The 15654-nt window shown below is 65.5% G+C and overlaps 1 protein-coding gene across 6 annotated transcripts in view; it reads left to right on the forward strand.

The window, feature by feature from the left end:
• Positions 1 to 15478, forward strand: part of ATP6V1B1 (ATPase H+ transporting V1 subunit B1) — a 53695-nt gene extending 38217 nt beyond the window's left edge. For 5 of the 6 annotated variants that reach the window (XM_072861836.1, XM_072861833.1, XM_072861834.1 and 2 more), the window contains 13 exons: positions 1142 to 1197; positions 3499 to 3597; positions 5036 to 5129; positions 7206 to 7283; positions 7391 to 7530; positions 8426 to 8527; positions 8764 to 8861; positions 12206 to 12329; positions 13180 to 13330; positions 13860 to 13942; positions 14176 to 14280; positions 14878 to 15007; positions 15131 to 15442. In XM_072861836.1, the coding sequence (XP_072717937.1) occupies positions 1142 to 1197; positions 3499 to 3597; positions 5036 to 5129; positions 7206 to 7283; positions 7391 to 7530; positions 8426 to 8527; positions 8764 to 8861; positions 12206 to 12329; positions 13180 to 13330; positions 13860 to 13942; positions 14176 to 14280; positions 14878 to 15007; positions 15131 to 15297 (1427 nt within the window). In that variant the 3' untranslated portion in view covers positions 15298 to 15442. Of the gene's footprint in view, positions 1 to 1141; positions 1198 to 3498; positions 3598 to 5035; positions 5130 to 7205; positions 7284 to 7390; positions 7531 to 8425; positions 8528 to 8763; positions 8862 to 12205; positions 12330 to 13179; positions 13331 to 13859; positions 13943 to 14175; positions 14281 to 14877; positions 15008 to 15130 lie in introns of all 6 variants that reach the window. The other variant, XM_072861835.1, reaches the window with a different exon arrangement.
• The last annotated feature ends 176 nt before the right edge of the window (positions 15479 to 15654 follow it).

The raw sequence follows: 15654 nt of genomic DNA on the forward strand, positions 1-15654 counted from the left end.
CCACGGCAGCTCCTGCAGTCCTGGGTGCTCAGACCTCGCCTGGGCGGCGGTGGCCCCGAAAGCTCGTCCTCCTGCTCAGCAGCATCCAGTTTGGGGTTGCCCATCCCGGGGTCTCCCCCGGGGACAAGGGGCGACCTCCCGGGCTGCCGCGGCGCAGGGGCAGCTCTGTCGACGTGCTGCCGGCTGAAGGCAAGCGACGGCAGAAGGGCGGTGGGAGATGGCAGGGCTGCGCCCATCGCGCGGCATCTGGGCTGCTGTCTCTGCCCGTGGCCGTGGTTGTCGGAGGACGAGCTGTCTGTCTGTCCCTGGGCTGCGGGCAGGGCGTGGGGGCTGATCCGCTGGAGCGAGTGGGGCAGAAGCTGCCGTGGAAGTGGGGTGGACGGGGAAGAGCCTGGCGAGATGGGGATGCCCTGCTGGGAAGGGAGCTGGCGCCTGCAGGAGCCCCCGGAGCAGCCGACTGGTCACCGGGCTATGGTGCCACCTCGCTTGGGCAACTGTGCCACCGAGATGGGGTTGCCCACGGCTGGGGAGCTCTCCTGGTACTGCTCGGGCGGGGGGTCCCGCGGTTGGGGAAGGTGGGGGCTGATGGCCAGTTTTTGGGTGGAAACTGCTCCCCTCCATCTGCGCTGCCCGCGGCCCTGAGCCCGTCTCTGCCTGGGCAGGATGTGGCTCTTGCGACTTGTTAATATATTTTTTTTTTCCGCAAGAAGGTTTTTTATTGGATTTTATTAAAGCAAAATCTTGGTGTAATGAAAAACTGTGCTTGGAAAAGGAAAATATTGACTTGCGGAAAGTCTTTCGGTTCGCTGGCCGGGGCAGGCTGCCGCGCTTCTGGCTTTACACGCCCTTCCTTTCTGCCCCTTTATTTCTATTTAAATGTTTTATATGAACTGAAATGAAATTAATTTAGTAAAAAACAACGTTTCCTGCAGGATGGAGGTTCCTGGTCTGCAGTTCAGCAGCTGCCAGTCGCTTGGTCTGTAGGAATGGGATAGCAGGAATGGATGGCGCTGGGGTGGGACCGATCCTGCCCTGCCGAGGCTGCAGCCCCCCGGTGCCGCGGTTTGGGGGTGGCGATGCCGGGAGCGGGGCGGGAGCACCCCCGGCTCCGGGGGCTGACGGCGTGTCCTTCCCCCCCCAGCCTACAAGACGGTGTGCGGTGTCAACGGGCCCTTGGTGGTGCTGGACAACGTGAAGGTAGGAGCCCGTCCGCCGGCCGGTGACGAGGGGACCGCGCGACGGCGTCACCCTGGGCTGTGCGGGGACCACCGTGCTGGGCCTGGCTGCCAGCCCCCCTGCCAGGCGGGGAGGGTGCAATGGGGGAGCGTGTCCCCTCTGTCCCCTGGGCTGTCCCCTCCTCTCTGGGGTCCGTCAGCCACCTCCGAGCTCCCTCCTCTGGACATGGCCGGCAGCAGAGTCCGTGTGCCAGCCCGCACACGCGTGTGGGCCTGCACGTGTGCGCCTGCGTAGGCGTGGGGACGCGCGTGAGCGTACGGGTGGCCCTGTGTGTGCTCTGCCTGGGCACCCTGCGCTCGCCCCGTGTCCCCCTGCACCCAGGCACCTGCTGTCCCCTGTGCCCCTGCCCAAGCTCTGGCTCCTGTCCCTTGTCCCCTTGCCTGAGCTTTGTCCCTTGTCCCCTGTCCCCTGTGCCCCTGCCTGAGCTCCGGCTCCTGTCCCCTGTGCCCCTGCCCAAGCTCTGGCTCCTGTCCCTTGTCCCCTGTCCCCTGTGCCCCTGCCCAAGCTCTGGCTCCTGTCTGTTGTCCCCTTGCCTGAGCTTTGTCCCTTGTCCCCTGTCCCCTGTGCCCCTGCCCGAGCTCCGGCTCCTGACCCCTGTGCCCCTGCCCAAGCTCTGGCTCCTGTCCCTTGTCCCCTGTCCCCTGTCCCCTGTCCCCTGTGCCCCTGCCCAAGCTCTGGCTCCTGTCTCTTGTCCCCTTGCCTGAGCTTTGTCCCTTGTCCCCTGTCCCCTGTGCCCCTGCCCAAGCTCTGGCTCCTGTCTGTTGTCCCCTTGCCTGAGCTTTGTCCCTTGTCCCCTGTCCCCTGTGCCCCTGCCCAAGCTCTGGCTCCTGTCTCTTGTCCCCTGTGCCCCTGCCCGATCTCCAGCTCCTGTCCCCTGTCCCCTGTGCCCCTGCCCGAGCTCTGGCTCCTGTCCCCTGTGCCCCTACCCATGCTTGTCCCCATCCGGCTGCCTGGTCTGAGCGAGACCACGTCACGAACCCCAGCTCAGCCCGTCCCCCCAGCGCTGGGTGGCACCTTGGTGGCACCCCGCCTGTCCCTGCTCCCGGAGCAGGGGCTGGGTTCACTTGGGTGGGCGCTGGGCGTCTCAGCATCCCCGCGTGGCCCGGCCAGCCGGGACCCTCCAAGGGGCTTTGTTGGCCGGTGGCTCGTTTCTATGGCCCCTTTCACGCCGAGCCCGGCAGGATGGAAATTAATAAGCTCAATTAAAGAGCCCAGACGGTGGCGGGTGTTTCCTTCGCTTTGTTGTCCTTTATGCAAAGGTCTTTACAGAAGAATTAAAGTCCAAAGTTCACGATGCCGGAGCCAGCCCCGGTGGCTGGGAGCGAGGAGGAGGAGGAGGAGGAGGAGGAAATGGAAGTGTGTGGGGCTGGTGCGCTCGTGGCGTGAACCCCCTTGGACGTTGTCCCCAGGGCAGGACGTGTCCCTCAGCCAAGGGGCAGCAGAAAAGTCCCCTCCATCCGCCCCGGGGTTCCTGGCTGGGTGGGGGGCCAGGGAGGTCAGTGGGTGTCCCTGGTGGGGGGCTGCGGCCCTTGTCCCCCGTGGGTGCTGGGTCCTGCTCACCCCTCTGGCTGGTGCGAGGTGGTGGCAGGGTGATCCCCGACTTAACCTTCCACGGCTCGGGGGGGATTACGGGGGATCCGGCAGCTCCCTGGGGTCTCAAGCGGCATGGGCAGCCCGGGCTGCTCTGTCCCGCGGGGGCTGGCAATGGGGGGGTCCCCGAGGGGTCCCCGAGAGATGCCACCAGCTCTGGGGGGTTGATCCGGGGCCACGGATGCGCTTTGGCAGGCTCTCGGAGACGCTGCTTTATGCAGGTGATGGGTCTGTCTGCTTCTGGTAGGGAAAGGGGTTTGCATTCCTTAGTTACCGGGCTCGGAGGAGCCCGGTGTGTCCGAAAGCACCCTCAGAGGAAGCGTGGCACCCTGCAATGTCGGGGAAACTGAGGCACGCAGCAGTGCCGCAGCCTGGAGCACGCTCCGGGATGGGGCAGGGGCAGGTAGCACCTCCCCCCCCCCCAGACACCTCCTCCTGCCTGGGCTGGCAACGCTGCCTGTTGGCATCAGTTGCTGAATGCCCCCCCGCAGCGTTCGGTGGCCGCGAGGACCACGAACCCCCTGACCACAGGAGGGGAAACTGAGGCAGAGCTGGCGGACAGGCCCGTGCAGGCAGGGCTGGCAGGCAGGGGCTGCAAGGGGCAGTCGGGGGGGGGGAGTGGGGAGACGAGCCCCCCCGCTCCGCCATCTCACCCTGACCCTGTCCCTCCAGTTCGCCCAGTACGCCGAGATCGTGAACTTCATGCTGCCCAATGGCACCAGCCGCAGCGGGCAGGTCCTGGAGGTGATGGGCTCCAAAGCCATCGTCCAGGTGAGCCCCGCGTGGCGGGGACGCGGCGGGATGTTGGGGACACACGGGCGCTGCGTGGCCTGGGGCTTCGTCCCGGGGTTCTGTCCCCCTCCAGCGGTGGCTGCCGCAGCCGGCAGGACCCTGCCGGACTCTTGTCCCAGCTCTCCTGGCTTGGCAGGCTGCAGGACCGGTGTCCTGGGACCGGTGTCCTGCGGTGCAGCTCCTCGCCGGCCCACGGCCCTTGGCTGGAGCACGGGGAGCTGCCCCTGGGCTGGGGGTGCGGCACCGGCGGGGATGGCGCTGGAGCCTCTGCCAGCCCTCGCGCCAGCAGCTCAGGGCAGGAGCATCTGGGTGCCAAATCCCAAATGACGACATTTGCACAACTTCAGCAGAACTCAGGGGCCAGACGTGGGCATGGCCCCGTGCTGGCTCTCGGTCCTGCTGTGCCCGTCCTCCCCTCGCCCGAGCTGCCCACCCAGGTCCCCCCGCTCCATGTCCCCACCGGGCAGAGCCCGTCTGGGTGAAGCCGCAGCCTCCTCGGGATCCTCCATCCCTCGTCCCCACGGCCTCGCCGTTGGCCTCCCTGGGCTGCTTTCTCTTTCCATCCCAGCAGGAAAATTTGGGACCCTCCTGCCATCACCCCCCGGCCACCAGCCCTCTGCGGGGCCAGGACCGGGGCAGGCAGGGGGTTCCTGGGGTGCCCCCCCCCCAAACTGGGGTATCGAAGCAAGGGGGTTCCACCACAAGCACCGGGGCCCTTTAGGGCTGTCCTGTGCCCAATTAGCCCAGGTCCCCTCCCGCCCCGGGGTCCTCGGGCTGGCGAGCCACCAAACCTCGCTCCTCTAATGCCGCCTGGACCTCTGCAGCACCCTTTTAATCCTATTAGGGAGTCAGCCTCGGGAGGGGAAAAAAAAAACAACCAAAAAAGAAGAAAAAAGGAAAAAAAGGAGCTTTTTGCAGAAGCAGCTTTGTCAGGGGCTGACCTGCGTGCACCCACACGCACCCGGGTGCTGCGGCCATCGCCTGCCCTCGTGCCTGCCGGCATCCCCGCCAGCCGGGTGCCCCCGGCTTTCCCAAGCCGACCCTTCTCCCAGGGGCCACACGGCTCTAATTAAAGCAGCGATCTGGAGGTTAATTAATACAACTGGTGTCAAATATTATACCAATCAAAATGCCTTTGATTTCCCTGCCCTGCCCGCGGCCCTTCTGCTGCGCTCGTTGCGTTTAACGAGAGCGTGGTCCCCCCCTCCCCGAGCCAAAGCCCCTCAGAAGGGAGTTTTCTTAACCCCGGGGTTTCTCCCCCTCTTTTATCACCTCTCCCTGACGGGTTTTTCGGGTGAGCGCGGATCGCATCACCTCCCCGCCGAGAGCCCAGCCGCCCCGAGCCCCCCCGGCCCTCCGCGCCTGCTAATCCCGGCTAATTGCCACCCACCCGCCTCTTGCCCCGGGGTCTCCGCAGGTGTTTGAAGGAACATCGGGGATCGACGCCAAGAAGACCTCCTGCGAATTTACCGGGGACATCCTCCGGACCCCGGTTTCTGAGGACATGCTGGGTAAGCCCAGCCGGCTGCTGAGCCCTGACATATCTCGGTGCATGGATGATGGGGTAACCCGGGGACAGGCAATTTGGGGGTGTTGGAGGCTTGGGGTTCAGCTCTGCTGCTGCCCAGGGGCTGGGCACGCTCTCCGGTCCCGGGAGGGTCGCATCCAGCGTGGTGACGTGGTGACGGTCACCCTCGTACAGGGCTAAAACATGGCCCTGGGCCCACTCTGCCCAGTTATCCCGGGAGAAGAAGCTTGGGCTGGACTGGGAGAAGGTTTCCCGGGTGAGGACAGGCGAACTTCAGCCCGTGGTCGTGCCGTTAGCACTCTCATTACCTCGACCTTAGGGAGCTGGGGGCTGCCCGGCATCTTCCCCGTCCGTGCCGAGCCCTGAGACGCGGCCAGGCGTGAGGACGCACAGGGGGACCGGCCACCCCTGTCCCCGCGGGGCCACCCGCCCCGGCAGAGCTGGGTGCTGGCAGACCCCCGTGGCCCTGAGCAGCCTCCCCCAGGGCTGTCCAAGCTCAGCCCTGGGCCCTTGCCCCCCCCCCCCCCCGAGCCGTGTTAGAGGCTCCCGAGGGTCCTGCAGCCCCCAAAGCAGCCCCAGGGGCTCGCAGGGGTCGCAGCCGGTGACAACGGTCACTCGGGGTCCCGGCAGAGGGACCTCGGCTGACGCACGGTATCGCTTCCCGGTCGGGGACCGAGTGTCTCCTGCAATCTCCTTCCCGTCTCTGCCGGCAGCGTGAAACCCGGCCGGAGCCCTGCCTGCAAAGGGCAGCCGTAAAGGGCAGCCTGGCTGGGAGCGGGCAGGTGTCGAGCGCGGTACGGCAGCGGGCGGTGACGGCCGGACAGGCCCCGGCTCCCCGGCAGCGGCCAAGGAGCCCCCGGTCCCCTTGTCCCCGTGCAGGGTCACCCAAGAGGGGACAGCGGCCGGGCAGGGGTGCGCGGAGTCCATCCCGGGCTGGCCTCGCCGCCTTGGGGTAGATATCCCCTTCCTACCCCCCCAGACTGGGCCGGGGTCCCCCAGGGGCTGGGCTGCATGGCCCCGTCCCTCCCCTCCGCCGCCCTTTGTGCCGCGGCGCTGAATTAAGCCGCTGCGTGCCGGCGAGCCGTGGGTGCCCAGCCAGCGCCAAGGTTACTGACCTTTCATGCTCCGTGCTCCCGCGCCCCGGCTCTGCCGTCAGCTTGATCTGCTGTGACAACGGCGATGCTTCGCTGGCCCCGTTGGGGACCAGGAGACAGTCCCATAGGGGCGGCAGCGGCACGCGGGGGTGCCGGGGGGGGCCAGCGTGGCCGGCACGCCGGCTTTGCCGCTATCGGTCCCGCAGCTCGGAGGCGGTGGATGAGGCTGAGCGTGAACAGCGATGGAGCGGCTCTCTGGGAGCCTTGTACCCCCCCGGGGCTGGGGGGGGGTCTTGGTGTCACCTCACCTACGCTGAGCTGGGAACCCCAAGGGGGAGGTGACGGTGGGTGGCTCGGATGGCATGGGTGGGGCGGGGGTGTCTCTGGGGACCCGGCCCCATGTGTTGGCATCTTCCTACCCTGGGGGCTGGGGTGTCACCCAGCCCTTGGGTGCCTCGTGCAGTGACATGGGGACACCTCATCCCCTGGCATGGGGGGGCTGTGGGACGCAGCGCCAAAGCTGGGGGTGCCTCCAGCCACCCTGGGTGCACAGTCCTCTGCTCCTCACCCGCAGACACCCATCCCCTGTGGGACACCCTGGGCAGCTGGGATGTCCTGTGCCACCCATGGGTGCTCTCCATTTCCCGGGTGGACTCCTGAGGAAGCCGTTGCCCAAGGGGCACGGTAGCCCCCCCGGTGTCCCCCCACGCCATGGGGGGGTCACAGGGAAACCCCAGCAGCGGCGTAGACCTTCGGTCTCGGAAGCACCGCTGCCTGTCCCTGGGCTGCCTGCACCCGCACAGGGGACCGGGAGCAGGATGGGGACACGGGGACCCAATGGGGACCCAATGGGGACCCAATGGGGACTTGGGGACCCACAGCCACGGGACAGGCAGCTGCCTGCTCGCAGGGCTCCGCACCAGGCCGGGGCGTTCAGCAGGCGACCAGCAGCTCTCTCCTTGCAGGTCGGGTCTTCAACGGCTCTGCCAAACCCATCGACAGCGGTCCCCCGGTGATGGCCGAGGACTTCCTGGACATCAATGGTGACAGCTCTGGGCACGGCGATGCTTTGCCGGCTCCTTTTACCAACCGGGGGCGATTCCTCCATTTCGGGGTGCCCCGTAGTGCCTCATTCCCTTTCCTGCTCCAGGCCAGCCCATCAACCCCCACGGCCGCATCTACCCCGAGGAGATGATCCAGACTGGCATCTCGCCCATCGATGTGATGAACAGCATCGCCCGAGGCCAGAAGATCCCCATCTTCTCCGCTGCCGGTCTCCCCCACAATGAGGTGGGTCCCCACGGGGCACCGAGCCCCTGGCACAGCCCCAGCAGCAGGCGGAGGAGGAGGAGGAGGAGGAGGCAGCGTGGGGGGATTTGGGAGGGCTGGAGCCCGTCTCCTGTGTCTCTCCTCCTCTCCCCGCTGTGCTCTGCTCACCGTGACGGGCCAGACCCACCTTTTGGGGTGTCTGTTGTGTTCCCCGACCCCCCCCCTCCCAGCCACTCAGGGTGATGGGCTAGTGCACGGAGGAGAAGGGAAGCTCCTGTTGCCTCGTGCCTCAGTTTCCCCATCTGCACAGTGAGGGGGTAAAACAAACCCCGCTGCACCAAGAGCTGTGCTGGGCAGGGAGAGGTGATCTGGGCTGATGCGGGGTGCCCGAGCCCGTGGAGTGGGGAGCCCCAGACCACCCCGTGGCCCGGCAAGCGCGGTCAAGCCGGGCGCTGGAAATACCAGCCTGATCGCCGGGTGCACCGGCGCGGCGGATGGGCGGCGCAGCCCCAGCCCCCCGCCCCGGCACAGACGGTGATGCGATGGGACGGAAAACCGGCCCTGACAGATCGGGAGCGACAGGGGAGGGTGACCACGGTCAAGTCAAGGCCTGGCACGACGGGCGCTGGGCTACGGCGAGGGGCCACGGCTGGCTGGGGGTGGGGGAGACCCTGCTCCCCCCCGACCCGTCGGGCTGGGTACCCGCCTGCGGGCTGGGTGGGCAGCTGGGGGTGCCGGTGGCCGTGCTGGGATGCTCTCTCCCGTGCCGGTTCCTATTCGTCCTATCTCCATCCCCTGTCCCTCGCTGCCGTGGGGGCCCTATCCTGGTCCCGGGGGGGGGCTGTGGCCCCTCTGGGGGGGGACTCGGCCACGGGCGCCGGCCCCGTGCTGCCCGCCTGTCCCCGTCCCGCTGCAGATCGCCGCGCAGATCTGCCGGCAGGCCGGCCTGGTGAAGAAGTCCAAGGACGTGGTGGACTACCACGAGGACAACTTCGCCATCGTCTTCGCTGCCATGGGGGTGAGTCGGTCCCGGGCCGGGACCGCCCAGCCGACCTCGGTAAAGGGGGGACTTTGGGGAGCCCAAATTGCACAGGATGAGCAGGCAGCCTTGCTGCCGCCTGCCTGCACCGCCTCGTCCCTCGCCTGCCTCAGTTTCCCCATGCCTCAGTTTCCCCATGCAGTTTCCCCATTCCCCATGCAGTTTCCCCATGCCGCCCCGCTCCTGCTGACAGCCCTCTCCTCCCATGCGGGCAGGTGAACATGGAGACAGCTCGCTTCTTCAAGTCGGACTTCGAGGAGAACGGCTCCATGGAGAACGTGTGCCTCTTCCTCAACCTGGCCAACGACCCCACGTGAGTCAGCCCCATGGCTCCGGCAGGTGGCTCTCCTCCTCCTCCTCTTCCTTCTCCTTCTCCTTCTCCTCCTTCCCCTTCTCCTTCTCCTTCTCCTTCTTCTCCTTCTCCTTCTCCTTCTCCTTCTCCTTCTCCTTCTCCTTCTCCTTCTCCTTCTCCTTCTCCTTCTCCTTCTCCTTCTCCTTCTCCTTCTCCTTCTCCTTCTCCTTCTCCTTCTCCTTCTCCTTCTCCTCCTTCCCCTTCTCCCCTTCTCCTTCTCCTTCTCCTCCTTCCCCTTCTCCCCTTCTCCTTCTCCTTCTCCTTCTCCTTCTCCTTCTTCTCCTCCTCCTCCTCCTCTTCTTTCTCCTTCTCCTTCTCCTTCTCCTTCTCCTTCTCCTTCTCCTTCTCCTTCTCCTTCTCCTTCTCCTTCTCCTTCTCCTCCTCCTCCTCCTTCTCCTCCTCCTTCTCCTTCCTTCTCTTCCTCCTCCTCCTCCTCCTCCTCTTCTTCCTTCTCCTTCTCCTCCTTCTCCTCCTCCTCCTCCTCCTCCTCCTCCTTCTCCTTTTCCTTCTCCTTCTCCTTCTCCTTCTCCTTCTCCTCCTTCCCCTTCTCCTTCTCCTCCTTCTTCTCCTTCTTCTCCTTCTCCTTCTTCTCCTCCTCCTCCTCCTCTTCTTTCTCCTTCTCCTTCTCCTTCTCCTTCTCCTTCTCCTTCTCCTTCTCCTTCTCCTTCTCCTTCTCCTTCTCCTTCTCCTTCTCCTTCTCCTTCTCCTTCTCCTTCTCCTTCTCCTCCTTCCCCTTCTCCCCTTCTCCTTCTCCTTCTCCTTCTCCTTCTCCTTCTCCTTCTCCTTCTCCTCCTTCCCCTTCTCCCCTTCTCCTTCTCCTTCTCCTCCTTCCCCTTCTCCCCTTCTCCTTCTCCTTCTCCTTCTCCTTCTTCTCCTCCTCCTCCTCCTCTTCTTTCTCCTTCTCCTTCTCCTTCTCCTTCTCCTTCTCCTTCTCCTTCTCCTTCTCCTTCTCCTTCTCCTTCTCCTTCTCCTTCTCCTTCTCCTTCTCCTTCTCCTCCTCCTCCTCCTTCTCCTCCTCCTTCTCCTTCCTTCTCTTCCTCCTCCTCCTCCTCCTCCTCCTCTTCTTCCTTCTCCTTCTCCTCCTTCTCCTCCTCCTCCTCCTCCTCCTCCTCCTCCTTCTCCTTTCCTTCTCCTTCTCCTTCTCCTTCTCCTTCTCCTTCTCCTCCTTCCCTTCTCCTTCTCCTCCTTCTTCTCCTTCCTCCCCTTCTCCTTCTTCTCCTCCTCCTCCTCCTCTTCTCTTCTCTTCTCCTTCTCCTTCTCCTTCTCCTTCTCCTTCTCCTTCTCCCTTCTCCTTCTCCTTCTCCTTCTCCTTCTCCTTCTCCCTTCTCCCTTCTCCCTTCTCCCTCCTTCTCCTTCTCCTTCTCCTTCTCCTTCTCCTTCTCCTTCTCCTTCTTCTCCTCCCTCCTCCTCCTCTTCTTTCTCCTTCTCCTTCTCCTTCTCCTTCTCCTTCTCCTTCTCCTTCTCCTTCTCCTTCTCCTTCTCCTCTCCTCCTCCTCCTTCTCCTCCTCCTTCTCCTTCCTTCTCTTCCTCCTCCTCCTCCTCCTCCTCCTCTTCTTCCTTCTCCTCCTCCTCCTCCTCCTCCTCCTCCTCCTCCTCCTCCTCCTTCTCCTTTTCCTTCTCCTTCTCCTTCTCCTTCTCCTTCTCCTTCTCCTTCTCCTCCTTCCCCTTCTCCTTCTCCTCCTTCTTCTCCTTCTCCTTCTTCTCCTCCTCCTCCTCCTCTTCTTTCTCCTTCTCCTTCTCCTTCTCCTTCTCCTTCTCCTTCTCCTTCTCCTTCTCCTTCTCCTTCTCCTTCTCCTTCTCTCCTTCTCCTTCTCCTCCTCCTCCTTCCCCTTCTCCTTCTCTCCTTCTCCTTCTCCTTCTCCTTCTCCTTCTCCTTCTCCTTCTTCTCCTCCTCCTCCTCCTCTTCTTCTTTCTCCTTCTCCTTCTCCTTCTCCTTCTTTCTTCTCCTCCTTCTCCTTCCTTCTCCTCCTCCTCCTTCTTCCTTCTTCTCCTTCTCCTCCTTCCTTCTCCTCCTTCTCCTTCCTTCTCCTCCTCCTCCTTCTCCTTCTTCCTTCTCCTCCTCCTCCTCTTCTTCCTTCTCCTTCTCTTCCCCCTCCTCCTCCTTCTCCTCCTCCTCTTCCTTGTCCTTCTCCTCCTCCTCCTCCTCCTCCTCGTCCTCCTCCTCCTCCTCCTCCTCCTCCTTCTCCTCCTCCTTGTCCTCCTCCTCCTCCTTGTCCTCCTCCTCCTCCTTCTCCTCCTTCTCCTTCTCCTTCTCCTCCTCCTTCTCCTCCTCCTTCTCCTTCTCCTTCTCCTTCTCCTTCTCCTTCTCCTTCTCCTTCTCCTTCTCCTTCTCCTTCTCCTTCTCCTTCTCCTTCTCCTTCTCCTTCTCCTTCTCCTCCTTCTCCTTCTCCTTCTCCTTCTCCTTCTCCTTCTCCTTCTCCTTCTCCTTCTCCTCCTCCTCCCCCTCCTCTTCCTCCTCCTCCTTCTCCTTCTCCTTCTCCTTCCTTCTCCTTCTCCTTTCTCCTCTCCCCCCAGTGAGGACCTGATCCATCACAGGTGGATCGAGGCGCAGGGGCTGGTGCTGGGTGCAGCTGGGGGTCATCGGGGTCCTGCTGTGCACGGGAACCCCGAAGGCTGGGGGTCCCTCTGCTCCCCAGGGGCCGGCCCCGCTGCTGGGCACTGCGAGCCCTGCCCTGAGCAGCAAGAGGGGGGGCTGCAGAAGCATGGGGGGCCCCCTCCCATCCTGCACGGTGCTGAGTCCCTGGGGCTCCTCCATGTGCCCTCCTGGCACCCCCCAAATCTGTCCCCGTGCTGGGACGGGGAGCAGCCGCCAGCGCGGCTTAGCGAGGGGCACCTTGGGGGTGCAGGGGGGTGCGCGCGGGCCGGGCTCTGCCAGGCACGCTCGGAACTGTGTGCCCTGCCCCGCATGCTGCTGGGCTGGGGGACCCCCTGGGCAGGGCTGGGGGACCCCCTGGGCAGGGCTGGGGGACCCCCCTTGGCAGGGCTGGGGCAGCCGTCCTGAGCTCTGGGCAGCGGGCAGGGAACGGGCAGGGGAGCTGGCACCGAACCCAGCCAGCTTTGGGGTCCCCATCGCTTCCCGACGGCCTGGGTGGGCGGCGGGTGCCCCCCGCTTCCCCACCGCCCGGTCCCAGCTCAGGGCCCCCAAGAGCTGGGGTCCCGTGGGTGCCCGGTCACCCCTGCCGACAGCCTGGCACGCCGCGGGGAGCCCGCGCGGCTCGGCGCCGGACGAGCGCCCGCAGGGCTCCGGGGCTGCTCTGTGGTGGGGGGGATTGGGATCTGGGGGTGCCCGCCCTGTCCCCCGGCAGGATCGAGCGGATCATAACCCCCCGCCTGGCCCTGACCACGGCCGAGTTCCTCGCCTACCAGTGCGAGAAGCACGTGCTGGTGATCCTGACGGACATGAGCTCCTACGCCGAGGCCCTGCGGGAGGTCAGCGCCTGGCCCCCGGGATCTGCCCCGCACCCCTGCGTCCTCCCCGTGTGGCAGGGGACCCCGTTCGGGTGCCTGGGCTGCCCAGGGTGCCCGGGATGCCTGGGGTTCCCAGGGTGCTTGGGGTGTTTGGGATGCCTAGGGTGCTCGGGGTGCCCAGGATACTTGGGGTGCTCGGGGTGCCTGGGGTGTCCAGGGTGCTGGGGGTGCTTGGCGTGCCCAGGATAGTTGGGGTGCCTGGGGTGCTGGGGGTGCTCAGGGTGCCCAGGATATTTGGGGTGCTCGGGGTGCCTGGGGTGTCCAGGGTGCTGGGGGTGCCCAGGGTGCCCAGGATACTTGGGGTGCCTGGGGTGCCCAGGGTGCTGGGGGTGCTCAGGGTGCCCAGGATACTTGGGGTGCTCGGGGTGCCTGGGGTGCTCGGGGTGCCTGGGGTGCTCAGGGTGCTGGGGGTGCCCAGGGTGCCCAGGATACTTGGGGTGCCTGGGGTGCTCAGGGTGCTGGGGGTGCTCAGGGTGCCCAGGATACTTGGGGTGCTCGGGGTGCCTGGGGTGCTCAGGGTGCTGGGGGTGCTCAGGGTGCCCAGGATACTTGGGGTGCTCAGGGTGCTGAGGGGTACTCAGGGTGCCCAGGGTGCTGGGGGTGCTCAGGGTGCCTGGGGTGCTCAGGGGTGCTCAGGATACTTGGGGTGCCTGGGGTGCTGGGGGTGCCCAGGGTGCTGGGGGTGCTCGAGGTGCCCAGGATACTTGGGGTGCTCGGGGTGCCTGGAGTGCTTGGGGTGCCCAGGGTGCTGAGGGGTGCTTGGGGTGCTTGAGCCCCCTCCCGCACTGACTGCAGCCCCCCCGTCCCGCAGGTGTCGGCAGCCAGGGAGGAGGTGCCCGGGCGCCGCGGCTTCCCCGGCTACATGTACACCGACCTGGCCACCATCTACGAGCGGGCCGGGCGCGTGGAGGGCAGGAACGGCTCCATCACGCAGATCCCCATCCTGACCATGCCCAACGATGGTCAGCGGCCCCGGGGGGGGGGCACGGGGGTCCCCGTGGGGCGCGTGGTGCCACCGCTGTGCCCGCACCGGGAAACCACAGGGCCGGGAAATACTAAATTGTTTTGTTTTAACAAGTTTTGGGGGAGCTCGTGGGATCCATCGGGGTAGCGAAGCTTGCTCTGGGATGCTTTACGGTTATTTTTGCCCCCCATGTCGTCCCTCTGGGCCCCCCCAGCCGGAGCAGAGTGCTGGGTTTCAGCCAAAGGCTGTGGCTGGGGTGGGGGGGGGCTCAGGCTTGGGGTGGCTGGGGGTGCGTGCAGGCGTGGGTGTACCCACGGGTGTGTGCACACACGGGGGCAAGTCTAAAACGGGCATTTCTCGGCCCGGTGCTGGGGGAAACGGGCTCTTGCTCAGAGCTGCAGGCCGGTGCAGCTTCCCCGCGGCCGTGCTGCTCCAGTCACCCCCCGGCACGGGGCACGGCCACGTCCCAGGTGCGGCCGAGCAGCCAGACACGTTTTTGGGGCTCACACCGCCCTGCCTTTCCCCAGACATCACCCACCCCATCCCCGACCTGACGGGCTTCATCACCGAGGGGCAGATCTACGTCGACCGGCAGCTCCACAACAGGCAGGTTCGTTCCCGGGTCCCTTCCCGGCCCCGTGCCACAGCGGAGCGGGGACGGATCCGGCACCGCTGTGCCTGCCGGCATCGCGTGGGGCTGGAAACCAACCGAGGGCGCCGGGGTGGGGGGTGCCGAGGGCAGCGGGGAGCCCCAGGTGAGGGCAGCGGTCCCCTTGCCTGCGCGGGGGTGGCCGGCAGGGCCGGCGGCCGGCAAACATGGGGGGGGTCCCTCTCGCCCTGCAGATCTACCCCCCCATCAATGTGCTGCCGTCCCTCTCCCGCCTGATGAAGTCGGCCATCGGGGAGGGCATGACGAGGAAGGACCACGGGGATGTCTCCAACCAGCTGGTAAGGGCTGGGCAGGAGGGGGACGAGGACGCGGAGCGGGGGGAGCGGGGTCATTTGTCACTTCGAAGCCCTCCTCCCTCTGCTTGGGCTGAGATCTTGCTGCCCTTGGCCCTGAGGGACTCGAGCGCTTATTTTTGGCACCTCTTCGACGTGGGGGGAGTTGGGGTGAGGGGTGGGATGCTTTGCCCTGGGAAGTGGGAAGTCCAGGGGGTGCAAAGCCCCAAAGCGGGGGCAGAGCTGGAGCTTGTCCTGCTGCAAGAATCCCAGGCTGGCAGCAAGCAGGATTTTTTTCCGTGCAGCATATATTATTATATATATAATAGAATTATATATAACTGTGGGTGCTGCAGAGCCCAGAGGGCTTCGAACGGTGCCTGCTCACCCAGGCTGAGCCCGGGCACGCAGACCCTGCTCGGGGTGTCCCCAAGGCACAGGGTGACACAACCGGGCAGCAAACGGCCGAGCGAAGGCTGGCGTTTCCCTGAGCCGCCCCCGAAGCCAGGCAGGGGGGAGCCTGCGCTGCCGCCCCTGCTCTGCCTGCCCGGCGGGTTGTCCGGAGCGTCCGTCTGTCCTGACGGCCGCCCGCCCACCCCGCAGTACGCCTGCTACGCCATCGGGAAGGACGTGCAGGCGATGAAGGCGGTGGTGGGGGAAGAGGCTCTCTCGCCCGACGACCTGCTCTACCTGGAGTTCCTGCAGAAGTTCGAGAAGCAGTTCATCACCCAGGGTGAGGCGGGCGGCCGGACCCCAGCTCCAGAGCCGGTTTGGGGTGGGGGGGGGTGTTTGGGACTGGACCGGACCCCCAGCATCTCCCCGCTCCTGCACCTCCCTTGCCTGCGTCTCTTCCCAGGTCCCTACGAGAACCGGAGCATCTTCGAGTCCCTGGACATCGGCTGGCAGCTGCTGCGCATCTTCCCCAAGCAGCTGCTGAAGCGCATCCCCGAGAGCATCCTGGCCGAGTACTACCCGCGCGAGGGCAAGGTGCCGGGCCAGGGGCCGGCCAGCACGGCCCTCTAACCCCCCCAGCTTTGGGGTCAGCTTTGGGGAACAGCCTTGCCCCCCCCCAAACCTCTACGGCCCATCCAAAGGTCCGGCCGGTGGGGCTGGCCGGGGTTGGCTGCGGGTGGGGTGCAGAGGGCTGCGGGTCCCAAAGCGGTGAGAAACCTCCTCTCCTTGCTCAATAAAACCAGCGTGGTCACCAAAACCCCGCCGTGCTCCAGTGCTTCCCTCCCTGGCTGTTTCCTTCCCACCCCTGGTCCGTTCCCATCCTCCTGCCCGCACCCTGCGGCGGCAGCGCTCCCTGCCCAGGCTGCGGGGTGCAGGCAGGGCTCCTCGCCTGGCAGGGTGGGGGTGCAGGAAGCTGCCTGTGCTGCG

This window comes from Ciconia boyciana, chromosome 5 (genome assembly GCF_034638445.1).
Source record: "Ciconia boyciana chromosome 5, ASM3463844v1, whole genome shotgun sequence".
Classification (NCBI taxonomy): Eukaryota; Metazoa; Chordata; class Aves; order Ciconiiformes; family Ciconiidae; genus Ciconia; species Ciconia boyciana.